At 39.0% G+C, this 14,485-nt stretch overlaps 1 protein-coding gene across 2 annotated transcripts in view; it reads right to left on the reverse strand.

Moving 5' to 3' along the window:
• zgc:100829 (uncharacterized protein LOC445149 homolog) overlaps positions 1 to 9,184 on the reverse strand; it is a 48,620-nt gene extending 39,436 nt beyond the window's left edge. For both annotated transcript variants that reach the window (XM_057820505.1, XM_057820504.1), the window contains exons 1-2: positions 9,023 to 9,184; positions 8,038 to 8,484 (exon numbers count right to left, since the gene is read on the reverse strand). In XM_057820505.1, coding sequence (XP_057676488.1) covers positions 8,038 to 8,209 — 172 coding nt within the window. In that variant the 5' untranslated portion in view covers positions 8,210 to 8,484; positions 9,023 to 9,184. The remainder of the gene's footprint in view (positions 1 to 8,037; positions 8,485 to 9,022) is intronic.
• Between the last annotated feature and the right edge of the window lie 5,301 nt (positions 9,185 to 14,485).

Genomic DNA, 14,485 nt, shown 5'->3' on the forward strand with positions numbered 1-14,485 from the left:
AGATGGATGCCAGTTGTCATCTGACGAGACGAGAACGGGATGAAAATTCGCCAGAGTTTCCGCCATAACTTCACAATGTGTGATATTTTCTTATCGTATTTGTAGTTAGCACGCATTTTAGCAGTGTTTGGTCGTTTCACTCATGTGACGTGCTGCGCCCCCCCCCAAACACACACAGGCTTAAGTAGGGGTGTGACAAAATATCGAAATGGTGATATATCGTGATACTTTGTATCCCAAAAGGTTATCGATATGCTCCTGTCAAGAATCGAGATAACGTTTTAAAAAGGTGTCAGTGTTTAAAAAAATAAAATAAAATAAAAAAATTCGCATTCACAGTCATTTTGTCCGATTTTCGGGGCATTTACAGGTCACTTGCTGTTCATTTTAGGGCATTTACTGGTCATTTCCTGTTTAGTTTGAGTCACTGCCTATTTATTTGGGTGATTCCCACTAAAACAGCCCATAAGATACCCCAAAATCAACAGGAAGTAACTGAAAATCAATAGGTAAATGACTTTTAAACGGCCCAAAATTAGCTCATTGCCTGGCATTTGCTGCCACTGACGACCATAGACGTTCAATCAATGATTTCCTGACCAATGTATCGATAATTGTTGTATCGCCATATTGTCAGATTCATATTGTGAACTTTGTATCGCAAATCGTATCGTATCGTGAGGTACCAAGAGGTTCCCACTCCTAGGCTTAAGCTTGTGCCCAGTCCAGGCTCCTTTTGTGAAACACATGTCAGGTGCTGCTTGGTAGGTTTTGTTTTCTTATCTTGGCTTTGCCATGTTGCTTTAGGCTTTAAAGGTCTTTACTGAGTGATCATCACAGGCTAAATTAACTTGTAGTGTGAGCATAGCGTTTGCATTAGCATTAGCGCGGTGACTCAATGTCTTAAACTCTTGGAAAACTTTTTACATTCATTTTGTGGTGTCTAAGTGAGTTTAATTAATTGCAGATAATTTGCAGCTTTCCTGCTGAGTGTGTATTGTCATCATGAAGTTGATGATGTCCTTGTAGACTCGTCTGTCAATGTACATCCGAAATTGATGCAAACCTTTAATTTACTTATTTATTCATGGACTAAAACTTTTGAAGTTTATAGTCAAAAACATTTTGAGAATTATTGACTTAGACAAATTTGTCTGAGTTTTCATTGACTAAAACTAGACACATTTTGAAATAACTAAAATATGACTAATAAGTATTTTAATCCAAAAGACTAAGATTAACTCATTCATTTCCAACCATTTTCACCGGAGCAACCCCCTTCGATCCCGGCCGTTTTACTGGATTTTGACTGATTTTGCTAGGCCCACAGAAAATTCTGTTCTATTGCTATATGAACATGGACCAAACCAAAAGAAAGATTAGACTCTCTTCTTTCAGCAGGAAAAAGTAAGATCATATCTTTAGATATCAGCATTAGAAAATAGCTTAGTTTAAGCAATTTTCCAATTTCTGATGAAAAAAAAACAGAGAAATTGAGCTTTTTTTTTTTTTTTTTAAAGCATACATTTCAAACATAACTTTGACTTTAACGCAGCTATTTTTTGCTTTTGTGACACCCAAACATCTGAATAATGTTTTCCTTCTACAAAATAGCATAAACAACAAGACAAATAGATCTTTTGATAACAAAGTAACAATTTATTTACACATAACTAAACTATTGAACTGAGAGATGACGCTGTTGTGGCCGCGGCTGTATCGGCAGACGGGGTAAATTTTTCCCTCATCACCGCCTGTCTGTCTCATCAAGATAGATTTTTTTTCATCTTTCTTTTGTAGTGACCACTACCTCATAACACAATTCACCTAGGGAACTTGTGTGGGGCATGTGCCTTGTGTTTACATCGTTCTCCACATTTTTCTCACGCTTCTTACTTCTTCCAACTTTCGTTTCCTGACTTTTTCTTCATTCATTTCCTTTCATGGTCAGTTCTTACCAAATGCCCAACTGCCCTCCAGTGGCCAGTTTTATTGCTTTAAAATGGATTTGGATCGTTGTGCTTTGGAGCGAACTTGCATCACAACCTAGAGATGTCTCTTGTGAAAAAAAAAAACGTAAAAGACAAATACGTTTTTGGGACACTGAAACAGTTAAAAATAGAACGTATTTATACGTTTTGGGAGCAAATGAGTTAAGACGAAAATTAAAAGAGCTGCCAAAAACAACACTGCTTCACAGTCTGTCATGCCCTGAAAACCAGGAAGTAGCTTGCTAACTAAGCAAACACACAAATATAGTGTTTCTCTATATTTTTAAGTGCAGTTAATATTTTGTCCTTGGCAATAAGCCTGAACGATATATCGTTTAGACATCGCCATCGCGATGTACGTGTGCGCGATAGTCCCATCGCAAGCACGTGCGATAGTTTTTCTTTTTTTTGATCCACATACGCCTCACTTTCTGGTCTGCGCACAGCCTCCTACCCTCCTTCTCCCAGCCTTTTGATCCTTTCAGTCACTGGGCACAACGATGGCTTTGATCTGCCCAAAGAAGCAGACTTCACACGGGCATCTGTCAATCATCGTTTAACTTCTTAAACAGTTGCAAGGAAGCCGAGCTGGAATGAATGTGTGTACTGTGGGGACGTTGGAGACATTTAAATGCCAGAAGTGATCATGAGGAGTTTGAAATTTCTACATGTCACTTCAACGGTCACAGCTAAAGTAGATAAACAGAAGCATTTAATAAAGCCAAGCATTTATCTGCTACAGTACTTTATTCTTGTTCAAAAATGATTTGGTTGGACAGTTATGTTTAAAACTTATCATAATTATGACATTTGAAGTGCTTAAAAACCATTTATTTATATACATTTTTTAAAATCACTTTGGGGGGGAAAGTGAGAAAAAAACATGTCTTTTATGTATCTCTTTCCAATGTTAAATCTGAATAAATACATTGGGCACAAAAAACACACACACAAAAAAAAAAAAAAAAAAAAAAAATGGGGGGGTGCGCGACTTCGCAGTTTTTCACTTATCGCGGCAGGTTCTGGTCCTCATTAATCGCGAAAAACAAGGGATGACTGTACACTGTGGTGATGGTGAGTCATCTAAAGTCTTTCCAAACAGCTATTTAAGTCATCTTCTGAAAATTTCTTGAAAAAAAAATATATACATTTTTTTTTAATATCGCAATATAATATCGCAATATATCGCAAATCCCAAAAAAATCGCAGCAATAGTTTTTTCCAATATCGTTCAGGCCTACTTGGCAATATTTCATTTTTTAATGTTCTTGTTCTCTCAAAAGGCAAACATGATTCGCCTGCACAATTTCTTAGTTCGCAAGTCCCTTGACAAGAATAGCCTAAAGGCAGCATGAGACACTAGCTTCCCTATGTGCATATAAATGAAGTTGAGCTCCCCCACTCGGCTAAGCATAATTCTGTCTTTTGTGTTACAAACACATACTTTTCCTGTCAACTTCCTGCTTTGTCCCCATGCTAATTGTTTCAAGGAACGGCTCGCTTCCTGCTATACCCAGACAGATGAACCATTTTCGCAATCTGGAGTAGAGTTAGAACCCTTATAATCAGCCTGCAGTCTTCATCCAGTCTGCCGAGAGTAACATTGCTCATTAAAAAGAGAAAGTATTGTCTTCTTCCTCATAGCGTCAAGACTGAAAAATAGGCAAGGCTTCGTTTTCAGCCCTAAGAAACAGCTCACATAACAGTATCAGTCACAGTTCATACACCCACTTAGCATTTAAACCAACTGTATTACGAGTCCGAAGAGCTATTTGGTGTTCAGTCACGACTGTGTGTCTTTCCACCGTAAATTTTCCCCTAGCAGAGAGAAAATGCAGATGGGTAAGATTCTGCAGTGTGTCGAACCAGTTTGAGACCGTGACGTGGTGTCTTGTGAGTTCAGCACGCTTCTTCCCCTGTTGCAGCGACGATGCTTGTGGGGAGTTTTTGAGTTTGTTTTTTTTTTTGCTGCCATAATTTTCCATCACATGTGATTTCTCAATCTGTCAACTGGTGTGACATGACTACAGTGAATAAAAAAAAAACCCTGTCACATTGTATTGTAGTCGCAATCCACAGTGACTCATTTAAAAAACAACACATTCATACTTTTGTCGCAAATACTGTTGGCAATTATGAGTTAAAATACGCGAACTATTCATTACATGATAAACATGAACATTCCAAAAAGGGCTAATAAAATAGCTCTGTTTAAAGATTCTTTACAAGGATAAACTTCTGCTTTGAGGAATGAAAATAAACCAGAGTAACAGTTCAAGATTTTTTTTTAAGATGCCAAATATGCCAAAACTTCTAAAACTGCTTGTTGACAGTACATAGCGATTAAAAAAATTAAATCTTTAAGTACTGGAAAATATATCCTGAATCCATTTGGTTCATGCAGGTCAGTGTTTTTTTCGTCAACAATGACGATAAAGAAAATATTTCGTTAAAGAATTTTTTTTCCGTGACATCATACGAGCTAAAAACATGTTTTCGGAGTCTATAACATAACAAGGTGGATGCCATTTTTCGTCTGACGAGACGAGAACGAGACAAAAATTCGCCATAGTTATAAATTCACAATAGAGGTGGGAGTCTTGGGGTACCTAACGATTCGATTATGATTACGATTCAGAGGCTAATTAGATTCGCTTGGAAGGTTTGGTACAACAGACTTCCAGAGAAGTCTACTGCTTTAAGATGGCGGCTGTTTACTAACGCCTGTGAGTCTGTCATTTCGCATCTAGTTTTCTATACATGTGTTAACGCTGTCGAGTCTGTCATTTCACATCTATTTTTCTATACATGTGCTAACGCCGCCGAGTTTGTCATTTCGCATCTAGATCTATATACATGTAATATCTACCGTAGCATTATGTGGGTGTAGTTTGTAGCGGCTGTCTGCCGCAGTCAGGTATTATTGTTTTTTTATCTAGCGGCATGAGTTAGGCATGATGTTTACTCTCGGTCCGTTCCTTATTGCGTCCGGAAGACCGCGCTGACTCTGTTTTAGTTCTGCTTTACTTGGCATATTTAAATAATCGGAATTGATGTGATAGTTTCTTATCGTATGTGCAGAGGTGGGTAGTAATGCGTTACATGTAATCAGTTACATTTACTTGAATAACTTTTTGAGGAAAATGTACTTCTAAGAGTAGTTTTACTAAGCTATACTTTTTACTTTTACTTGAGTAGATTTGTGAAGAAAAAAACGCTACTCTTACTTTGCTACTTTGGGCTACACAAGAGTTGTTACATTGTTCCTCTTTTTCTACATATTAGATTTTTTTGTCTTTAGCCAGCCAGCAATACTAATGCCCCATTCCCACTGAAACTAGTGGGTCAACGCGCGTTTTTTCCAAGCCGATGCAACCCACTAGCAATTGGCATTTGGCACCTTTCCCATTCACGAAAAAAAAGCAGTGTCTTTTTTTTTTTTTTTCTTTCACCCGTCTATCCCCCCACCCCTCCTCAACCGTGCGTGAGGTTACGTGACGTCACCACGCTAAGATCAACGTTGACAAGTGCGACCGAATTCATTCAGTTCAAGGAAGTAAACAATGCAGAGCATTATGGAAGCCTCCTTTCCATTTGTGTTCTGTTTTCATGCTTTTTACTGCCCTCAAAATGGTTGAAATGCGGCAAAGGATCAACACTCTGCTTGTGCTGAGGCAATGTAGGCGACGTGAATTCTTCTTCTTCTACTAGCTTTGTTGTTAGCATCGACGTAACTACGATTGCGGGGCGTGTTAAATGGGAGGCAGCTGGCATGTTGTTATGACGCATCACGTAAGAGCCTACGTCACCACGTAGATTAGGGTTTTGACTGTTGACCCGGGGTTTTGCTTTCACACTGCATGACGATCAGAGCCGAGGTGATTTTAACGCGGGTCGCTTGGCGGGTTGATTGACACGGGTTGAGGCGGGTCGCTGCACCTTTCCCACTGCCACCAAAAGCCGATTGTTAGTGGGTTGACACAGGTTTTTTGGCCAGTGGGAAAGGGGTATAAGAGTAGCTCTTTCGATTTCACCAACGAGAAGTCGCATCAATAATCACATGACTCCGTTATACCAATCAGACGCAAGCTTGTCGTTCTATCTTCATGCCAGCTTGTTCAATCATGTGGTTTCTTTAAAGCACTGTAAAAAACTAAGTATTTAATATAGAGCGCTGCGCTGCCCTCAACAAGACTCAAAAGCGCAGATTTTAACATTTCTCCCAGTTTTTATTTGGCACCGATTGACCACGGAAAACTGGACATATGATCTTTTTAATTTCAAAATAGTAATTATGAAGTAACTCTTCACGACTCAAACTATGAACTATTTTCTCCACCAGAAGGCACTCATGCTCTTTGGACGAATAACGGTTCATTTATAGGATTTTTTTTTTTCTTGTCGGAATTCAATGATTTTTATTTTTTTTATTTTTTTTTTTATTTCTTTGGCCTAATGAGGTTTTGAAATGGGTTATTGTACAGTATTATTGTAACAACAGTGCATATAAATAACTGTGCTGAGAAAAAAAAAAAAAAAATCAAAACAAATTTGTAGGCAGTTACTCACAATGTTACTCATTACTTGAGTATTATTTTCACCAAATACTTTGTTACTTGTAGTTGAGTAAATTTTTTTGTATGACTACTTTTACTTTTACTTGAGTAATATTTCTTTTAAGCCACGCTACTCTTACTTGAGTAAAATTTTTTGCTACTCTACCCACCTCCACGTATGTGCAGTTAGCACACACATTTTCGCAGTGTTTGGTCGTTTCACTCATGTGACGTGCTGCGCCTCCCCCCAAAACACACACAGTCTTAAGCATGTGCCCATTCCAGGCTCCTTTTGTAAAACACATGTCAGGTGCTGCTTGGTAAGTTTTGTTTTCTTATCTTTGCTATGCCATGTTACTTTAGGCTTTAAAGGTATATGCTGAGTGATCGTCACATACTAAACTAACTTGTAGTGTTAGCTTAGCGTTCCTTTAGCATAGCGTTCGCGTTAGCATTTAGCGCGGTGACTCAGTGTCTTAAACGCTTGGAAAACTTTTTACATTGTGCTTGTCTGTCAATGTTCATTCAAAATTATTTTAAACCTTTTATTTATTCATGAACTAAAACTTTTGAAGTTTATAGACGAAAACATTTTGAGAATTTTCGACTAAAACTAGACGAAATTTGTCTGGGTTTCCATTGACTAAAGCTAGACGAAGACAAACACATTTTGAAATAACTGAAACATGACTAAGAGTAATAAGTATTTTCGTCCAAAAGACTTTAAAAGAAATTAAAAGAGCTGCCAAAAACAACACTGATGCAGATCAAAAGTGTGTAGCTGAAATGTAACTATGAATTTTGCCGACTGATAAATTGGTGTAAAGACGCATTCTTAAGTTTCCTACGTGGCCGTGTTTGAAACAGCTCAAGCACTTTTAATACGAAGCAGCTGGAGTCTGTTGAGCTGCAGTTAGCTTGTCAGTGAAGAAACTTTAAACTAGCCAAATGGATTCAAAATAAACGTTGGCAAACAGCTGTTGGGATGACAGCGAACATGAGCGCCATGCATTTAATTCACCATGACGAATGTATGCCTTGTGGGCAAGGCTCCCAGGCTTTCTATTAGTTGATTAAAAACAACTTTGCAAACATTGCCATGAGAAGAAGTATTTGTATTGTAAACACCAAGATGGGGGACAGATGGCGAGTCGAGTGAGCATTGGCTCCGTTTTAAACCAGTGAATTCCATGATTTCATGTGCTCCATGAAAAGTTAGCGAATTCCGCTTAATTGTTTGCAAAAACTGATTAAATTAGTAGGTTGTCATTAACCGCTAAACTATTAAATGCTCCTCCATTCGATGGCAGAAGGTAGAATGAAACTATGTATACAACTATTAAAATTCATGCAAATTTGAAACAAGATGGTAAATGGTGTTATACTATGTAAAATAAGAGCCATGGCTAAACTATGGTTGGAAAACATAGCTTTAAATCAATCGAAATTGGTGCACGTGTGATGATGTCATGAGCAAGTTGGGTTTTTACCTTTCTTTGGCTTTTTCCTTTCACCTTCTCGCTCCAGTTTCTCCTCCCGTTCTTTCCAGCGCCGCACCTGCTCCTGGCGCATCTTCAGAAACAGTGTCTTTTTCTGGTCTTCGTTGAGAGCCTCCAACACATCGGGGTCGATGTACATGTCCTTTAGTATCTGCTGCAGCATTGTGGCGGCGGTTTTGGCAGTTTGGACGGTGGATCAATGACCGGTGGTTCCACCTGGCTGAGACGCAGGGAGGTAGTTTCTCCTTTCACAGTTGAACAGCGGTGCCTTTATAGTTTCATGCTTTCAAATGTGGATGTGCCAAGGATGCTCCTGTGGACGAACTTCACAGCTCAAGGCAGATGATCATCCTCACTCACTCATTTGAAGAAGAAAACCGCTCTTTGTGGAGGGTTTTTCACACGTTGCGATGTCAATTTCCTGTCATCATCGAGCATCTGCACAAGGAAGAAAACAGAACAGCCTTCTTGACGTTTTTCATTCCTGTAAATTACGAGAGTCTAAATCCAAACTGACAGACTCAGCCCCGAATGGGAGGAGACTGTTCAAGGAATGGACTGCTTCTGTCATCATCTTTTAAAAAAAAAAAAAGAAGAAGAAGAAGAAAAGGCAACCACTAAGCAACCATTCTACCCCTTTTCTTTAACCCAGAATCCGTTCACAACCAAACTTTTACCAGTAGAAGTTAGTTTTTAAATCAAGTACTGGTTTTGGGGGGAAAAGTGTGAAAAAAATTCTGTCACTGAATAGAATCAGCCCTGTTCCACCCCCTTAATGAAATCACTCCAAAGAGACATACAATGGCTACACACAGGCAACAAAACAGTTTGAGAAAAAAGGAAGCCTATCTCAAGACAGAACCAGTGGATGCCATTAAATACAACAGTTTAGGGTGCACGCATGGAAATTAAGGAAGGGAAAGAAGAAAGAAGAACATAGAGAGAAGTTAAAAATAGACTTTGTTGAGGTACTCACAGAAGGATGTAGACAGCTGCTCAAGAACAGCGTATGCTAAGTAAGCTGAGAGTCACGAGAGCCTCCTTGTCTTTGTGTGTATGCCTGGGTTGATGACATCACAGCATTCCATGATGTCCCGCCCTCCATCATCCCTCCTTGTACCCGCCTTTTTCGCTATTTCTTAAACTCTAGCTGGAAGTTGCAACTGTCTCACGTGATCGCATTTTATTGACGTCAGAGTACGTTTGATGTTTTAAGTATGTGTGTGTTTAGGGGTGTAGGGATGGATTTGTGTGAACATACAAATGTATATGTATTTATATGTTATTTTTTAATAGCCGTTAAGTCGTTTTTTTGTTTGTTTTTGTTATTTTAAATAACCTTCACGGCGTTGCCCGCTCCTTTAAGAGTCGCTGACGTCATCACTACGGTCAGTTCCGCAGTCACGAAGATCCCAAAACGGTAAATTTGTTTCCACTCAAACTAACATTTATATTATAAATACGTATTAAGTGTGAATAAAAGTACAGCCAATGTTGCACAACGCCCAAAACAAACGTGATATAGCTAATGCACACGCTAGTAGGACTTGTTTGGACTTACTTCCGCATTGGAGTATGCATGCGAAATGATGGCGGTTAAGTTTTTTTTTTTTTTTTTTTTTTTTAAATAAAACATAACATAAGTGGCAGACAAGCCTAAGGAATAATCATTAATACAATATCAGAAATTACAACCACAAATTAAATGTAAGTTTACATAAAAAAGTCATTGATACAATATCAGAAATCATAATCACATAATAAATGTAAGTTTAAAAAAACATAAGTAGAGTGAAAACTTTTTAAAAATAATTAAAAAAAAAAAAATAATAATAATAATAAGGAGAATTTTTGGGTCTATCAGCTAATACAAGCTCCTCAACACAAAACGAAGAAAAATAATGGCATAATTCTTTGTGGAAAAATATGAAAATTTGGAATAGATTTGCAATATTAATTCTTATGTATGAAAAATGTACAGAGACTTACAAGTACATACACCAACTGATAAATGCTTAAATATAGACTTGAAATACAATTGTAAATGAAGTAAAATATGTACAAGGAAAATGTAATACCATAAAATGATAAATTAATGGATTAATCATTTACAGTAAAACTAAAATATAACTGGCAATCCAGGTCTAAATGATTAATAATAATATGCATTACAGTTTAAATAAAAATAATTACAAATAAATGTATGATTCAAGTTGTCCAAATCAATCTGAATCTATGAATGAATACATCAAAAATGAAAAAGTTACAATATGGGGGGAAAGTTTGCATAGGGACAATAGGGACATAATACTACCAACTTTTCAAGATGCTCAAATTGTCCCCACCAACTTTTAAGCAACCGTATATGCATGATATAATGAGTTCATTGATATAGCTCATTTAGATTGTCTTCCGATATGTTGTTAGGATAGAATTCAGCCTACCATTATTAAGTGAATTATTTTCATTATGTTCAAACTTACAATTACCTCTTTTCACTTGCTGAATGCGCCGGTCCATCCCCCCCTCCTCCCAAACACACGTTTAATTGGCTGATGATTTGACCCACCCCCGACACACAACCCACGCACGCTCACACACAGCCGCGACAAAAATACATGTTGACAACATGCCGCCTCCTCCGCTCCCTGCGAGGAAGGGGATATTGGAGGTTTTTTTTTTTGGGTCAGCAGCAGCCACTGTAAGTGATGTAACGTGTAGGAAACTGCTTAGAGAGAAGTTTCCTTTCGTTTGTGTTTTCTACTGATAACGTTAATTAAACTGTGAGAAATGTAGTGAACTCTGCTGGAAACTATAGAACTAAAAATACGTGAGCAAGAAGCTGTTTAGAGAGAGACTGCATAACCTCAACACAACGTATACACAACATAATCATTATTAACTATGTACATTTTTTTTTAATTATTTGGGATGCCGCGAGCTACTCACACTCTAGCGTTGCAATAGACTGGATTGTGATCAACGTAATGAGCACCCGTGATTTAGCATATTAATTTATTAGTTTCATATTTGGCCGAATGGTTAGCACGTCTGCCTCACAGTTGTGAGATCAAGGGTTCAATCCCGGGCTCTGGCCTTCCTATGTGGAGTTTGCATGTTCTTCCCGCGCCTGTGTGGGTTTTCTCCAGGGACTCCGGTTTCCTTCCACATCCTAAAAACATGTGTAGTAGGCTGATTGAACACTCTAAATTGTCCATAGGTATGAATGGAACGGTTGTATGTCTCATTGTGCTCTGCAATTGACTGGCAACCAATTCAGGGTGTAACCCACCTATTGCCCTTAGTTAGCTGGGATAGGCTCCAGCACCCTTGTGAGAAAAAGCGGCATGGAAAATGAATGAATGAATGAATATTTGTAAGAAATGTATTCCTGAGCCCCGTTTACCTAATCTGTTTGGTCTTATTCAAGTCCCATCCTGAGCAAAGTGTACATGCAGGTTATGCTTTTATATTGTCCCTACCAATATTGAGACCAAACCTACGCTCTTGGTTTCAATAGCCCAAAACAAAACACATTAAAAAAATACTACTGTGATTATGACTATTATGGTGATTATTATGGTAGATATCAACATTCAAATGAAATTAAATTAATATTTAGCAATATATTTGGCGACACAGTAGCAGAGTGGCTAATATGTCCGCCTCACAGTTCTGATATCAACGGTTCAATTCCGAAACATATATGCTTTATTAGACATATATTTTTGAAATAAGGAAGGCGAGCTGGATTCGTTGATTAAAGATCAAATGTGAAGTAATTTCATAAAATGCCAAATAGGGTCACAATTAAAGTAATTAAACATTGTCCAACAAATAAAGCATCAAAAAATAATTTATATGTTGTATATTTGACAAAATAATCGCGTTTCCGAAGTTCGAGCCTGAAAGGGGACGAACCCGGAAGTGACACGTCACACCGAGAACAGCGCTCCATACGGCCGCCGTACAAAGCCCTTCAAACAATGATTCAAACAGCAATATAAGCGAAAGATCGAGCGCAAGTGAGGAGATCCAAGTTTTTGAAAAGTTGGAGGAAGAGGAGGAGGTTGGAATTTTATGTTAGACCGTACATGTATTAGCCAGACGCTAATCAGGATGCAAACAATGTGCCCAGACTACCTGACATGGAATGGAGACATCACAAGACCCATCGAGATTGCAAGATTGGTAAGATATAGGCTGTTATTATTTTTATGATTTGAAGCATGTCACGTAAATAAACCACCTACTATTGCCTGGGATAAAAGGAAGGTTTTGACAAATCCCCGATGTGTTGTGGAATGAGCGGTGTAGGCTAGCGACGTTAGCTTTTGTTTGCCTGGCATGTTTCGGTGAACACTTCCGCCTTCGTACCCTCTGACGGGGGCGAAGGTGTTCGCCGAGGCACGTCAGGTGGATAAACCACCTACTATTGCCTGGGATAAAAGAAAAGTTTTGACGAATCCCCAATCATGTTGTGGAATGAACGGTGGAGGCTAGCGACGTTAGCTTTGTTTGCCTGACGTGTTTCGGCGAACACTTCCGCTTTCGGATAAAAGAAAAGTTTTGACGAATCTATAAGTGTAGGCAAAATGAACTCAATACAACTATGATCGTGGATTGCCACGAGTTTGCTTCTGCTGTTTATTCCATAACACGATCGCGGTTTTGCCTCGAGTTACCTTTCAGCTAGCGTTGCGACCTTCTGCTGTTCATTCCACAACAGCTGGCAGCTCTGCTTTGACAAAGTCATCAGTCATCTTTCCAAAAATCCCACTTATGTTTTTGCATATCCTTGATCATAACCAGACCAGTTGTGGAAGCAGGCATCTTCGAAGTGTTTGTAGCAGAGAACACTACTCGATGATGGCGTGAAATTCATTTCGTGCGAACGAAAGATGTCCATTTACGTGCCCAGCTATCCTTTGGCCACTCATACAACTTTTCTTTAAATTGAAAACAATACATCGCCACACACCGCCGTGGCATCTTACGGAGAAGCAATGCAACAATACTGTTCTATGGCGGACTTCCCTCGCAGTTCTCGGTGTGACGTCATTTTCGAAGAAAAGCATTTTCGTTGTCAAGGTCGTTGCTATGGGTTAAAGAATTTGGAAGGGTTGCGTTAAAAGAAATAACGAAAATATGCTTATAATTGTTTAGCCATTGATATTATTCAAAAACATGGTTGGCCAACTTTACATTTGGTCTTTAAAGTGCCTGTGACACGACAAAGCATGTTTATTTCATAATACACGCGGTATTTTATGCCCCTGAATGATATGGGCCGCTTGGATGTGTGTGGCAGCGATCGCTATTTTTATTTAGTTTTTTGAATCCCGCGCCATGAAAATGAGTGACTTCCGGCTTCGGTCTTGCATTGAGGAGGAGGGCGCTGTGACGTGTACGGTAGAAGACGTCCTCTTCACGCTACAGTGTACTGTTGTGTATGAGGACGAAGGATTCAGCTGATTTTGCGGATTAATACGTTTATTTTTCGCATCACGCCAGCCAAACGGCTGCAGAAAAATCATTCTGTATGAGGGAGAGGCGTATGCGCCTTTTTGGAGTTTCAGAAGGTTCCCATTCACCGTGGATATTTACTGTGGGACCATTGGACTTATGAGGAAGTGAGTAAACATCTTGTTTTGTATTATGTCAAAAACGAATACAGCGATTACAAAGTAAACACCACAAACTTCCTTTAAATGAAGGACTACTTACGTTTGATCATTGATAGGCATGTAAAAAGCTCTCCTAATGGTCATTAGCAGCACCACGTTAGCTGCACAACAAATCCAGCCACCCTCCTCCGGGGAACGAACTGTAAATTGCTCTCCGCCGGGCGGTTTGCCATCCACTAAGACAGTTGACAACCGGGTCGTCATGTCAAATAATCCAGGATAGTTATGTGTGATTTTCCACTTCGAAGACTTTGAAACATCACTCGGTTTGGGTTAGCATGTCGGCTAGCTGTCACGGCTTCTGGTTTGTTTACATTCTCCGAAGCCGGGGAAGGGAAATGACACATGTCCGATTTAATGTCATAAAATATCGTTCGGGAGGTGCGACAGTAAAGGTGAAGTCGACATTTTTGACCATTATGGAGTAATTTTGCCATGTCGTCCTGAATAAATGCATTTTTATTATTTCATATTCCATTCAGCACAATACTGTTATTTGTCATGAACATGCCATTTATTTAGCAATTGGGGAAAATACTTGGATAAAAAGAATATCCTGTAAAAATATTGGAGTAGAGAGACTGAAACAATGACATTTTGCGTCTCTCTTCGTCGCGTTTTCCTCGTTCTAAATAATTCCCCCTCAATGGGCTGAATAGTAAAACCGATGAGCCCAGTCTACCGCTGACGTCATCCACCTGTTGGGGACGCTAAAGCCCTATAATGGTAGGCGGGGCTAACCGGCAGATTAA

Source organism: Corythoichthys intestinalis, chromosome 18 (genome assembly GCF_030265065.1).
Source record: "Corythoichthys intestinalis isolate RoL2023-P3 chromosome 18, ASM3026506v1, whole genome shotgun sequence".
Classification (NCBI taxonomy): Eukaryota; Metazoa; Chordata; class Actinopteri; order Syngnathiformes; family Syngnathidae; genus Corythoichthys; species Corythoichthys intestinalis.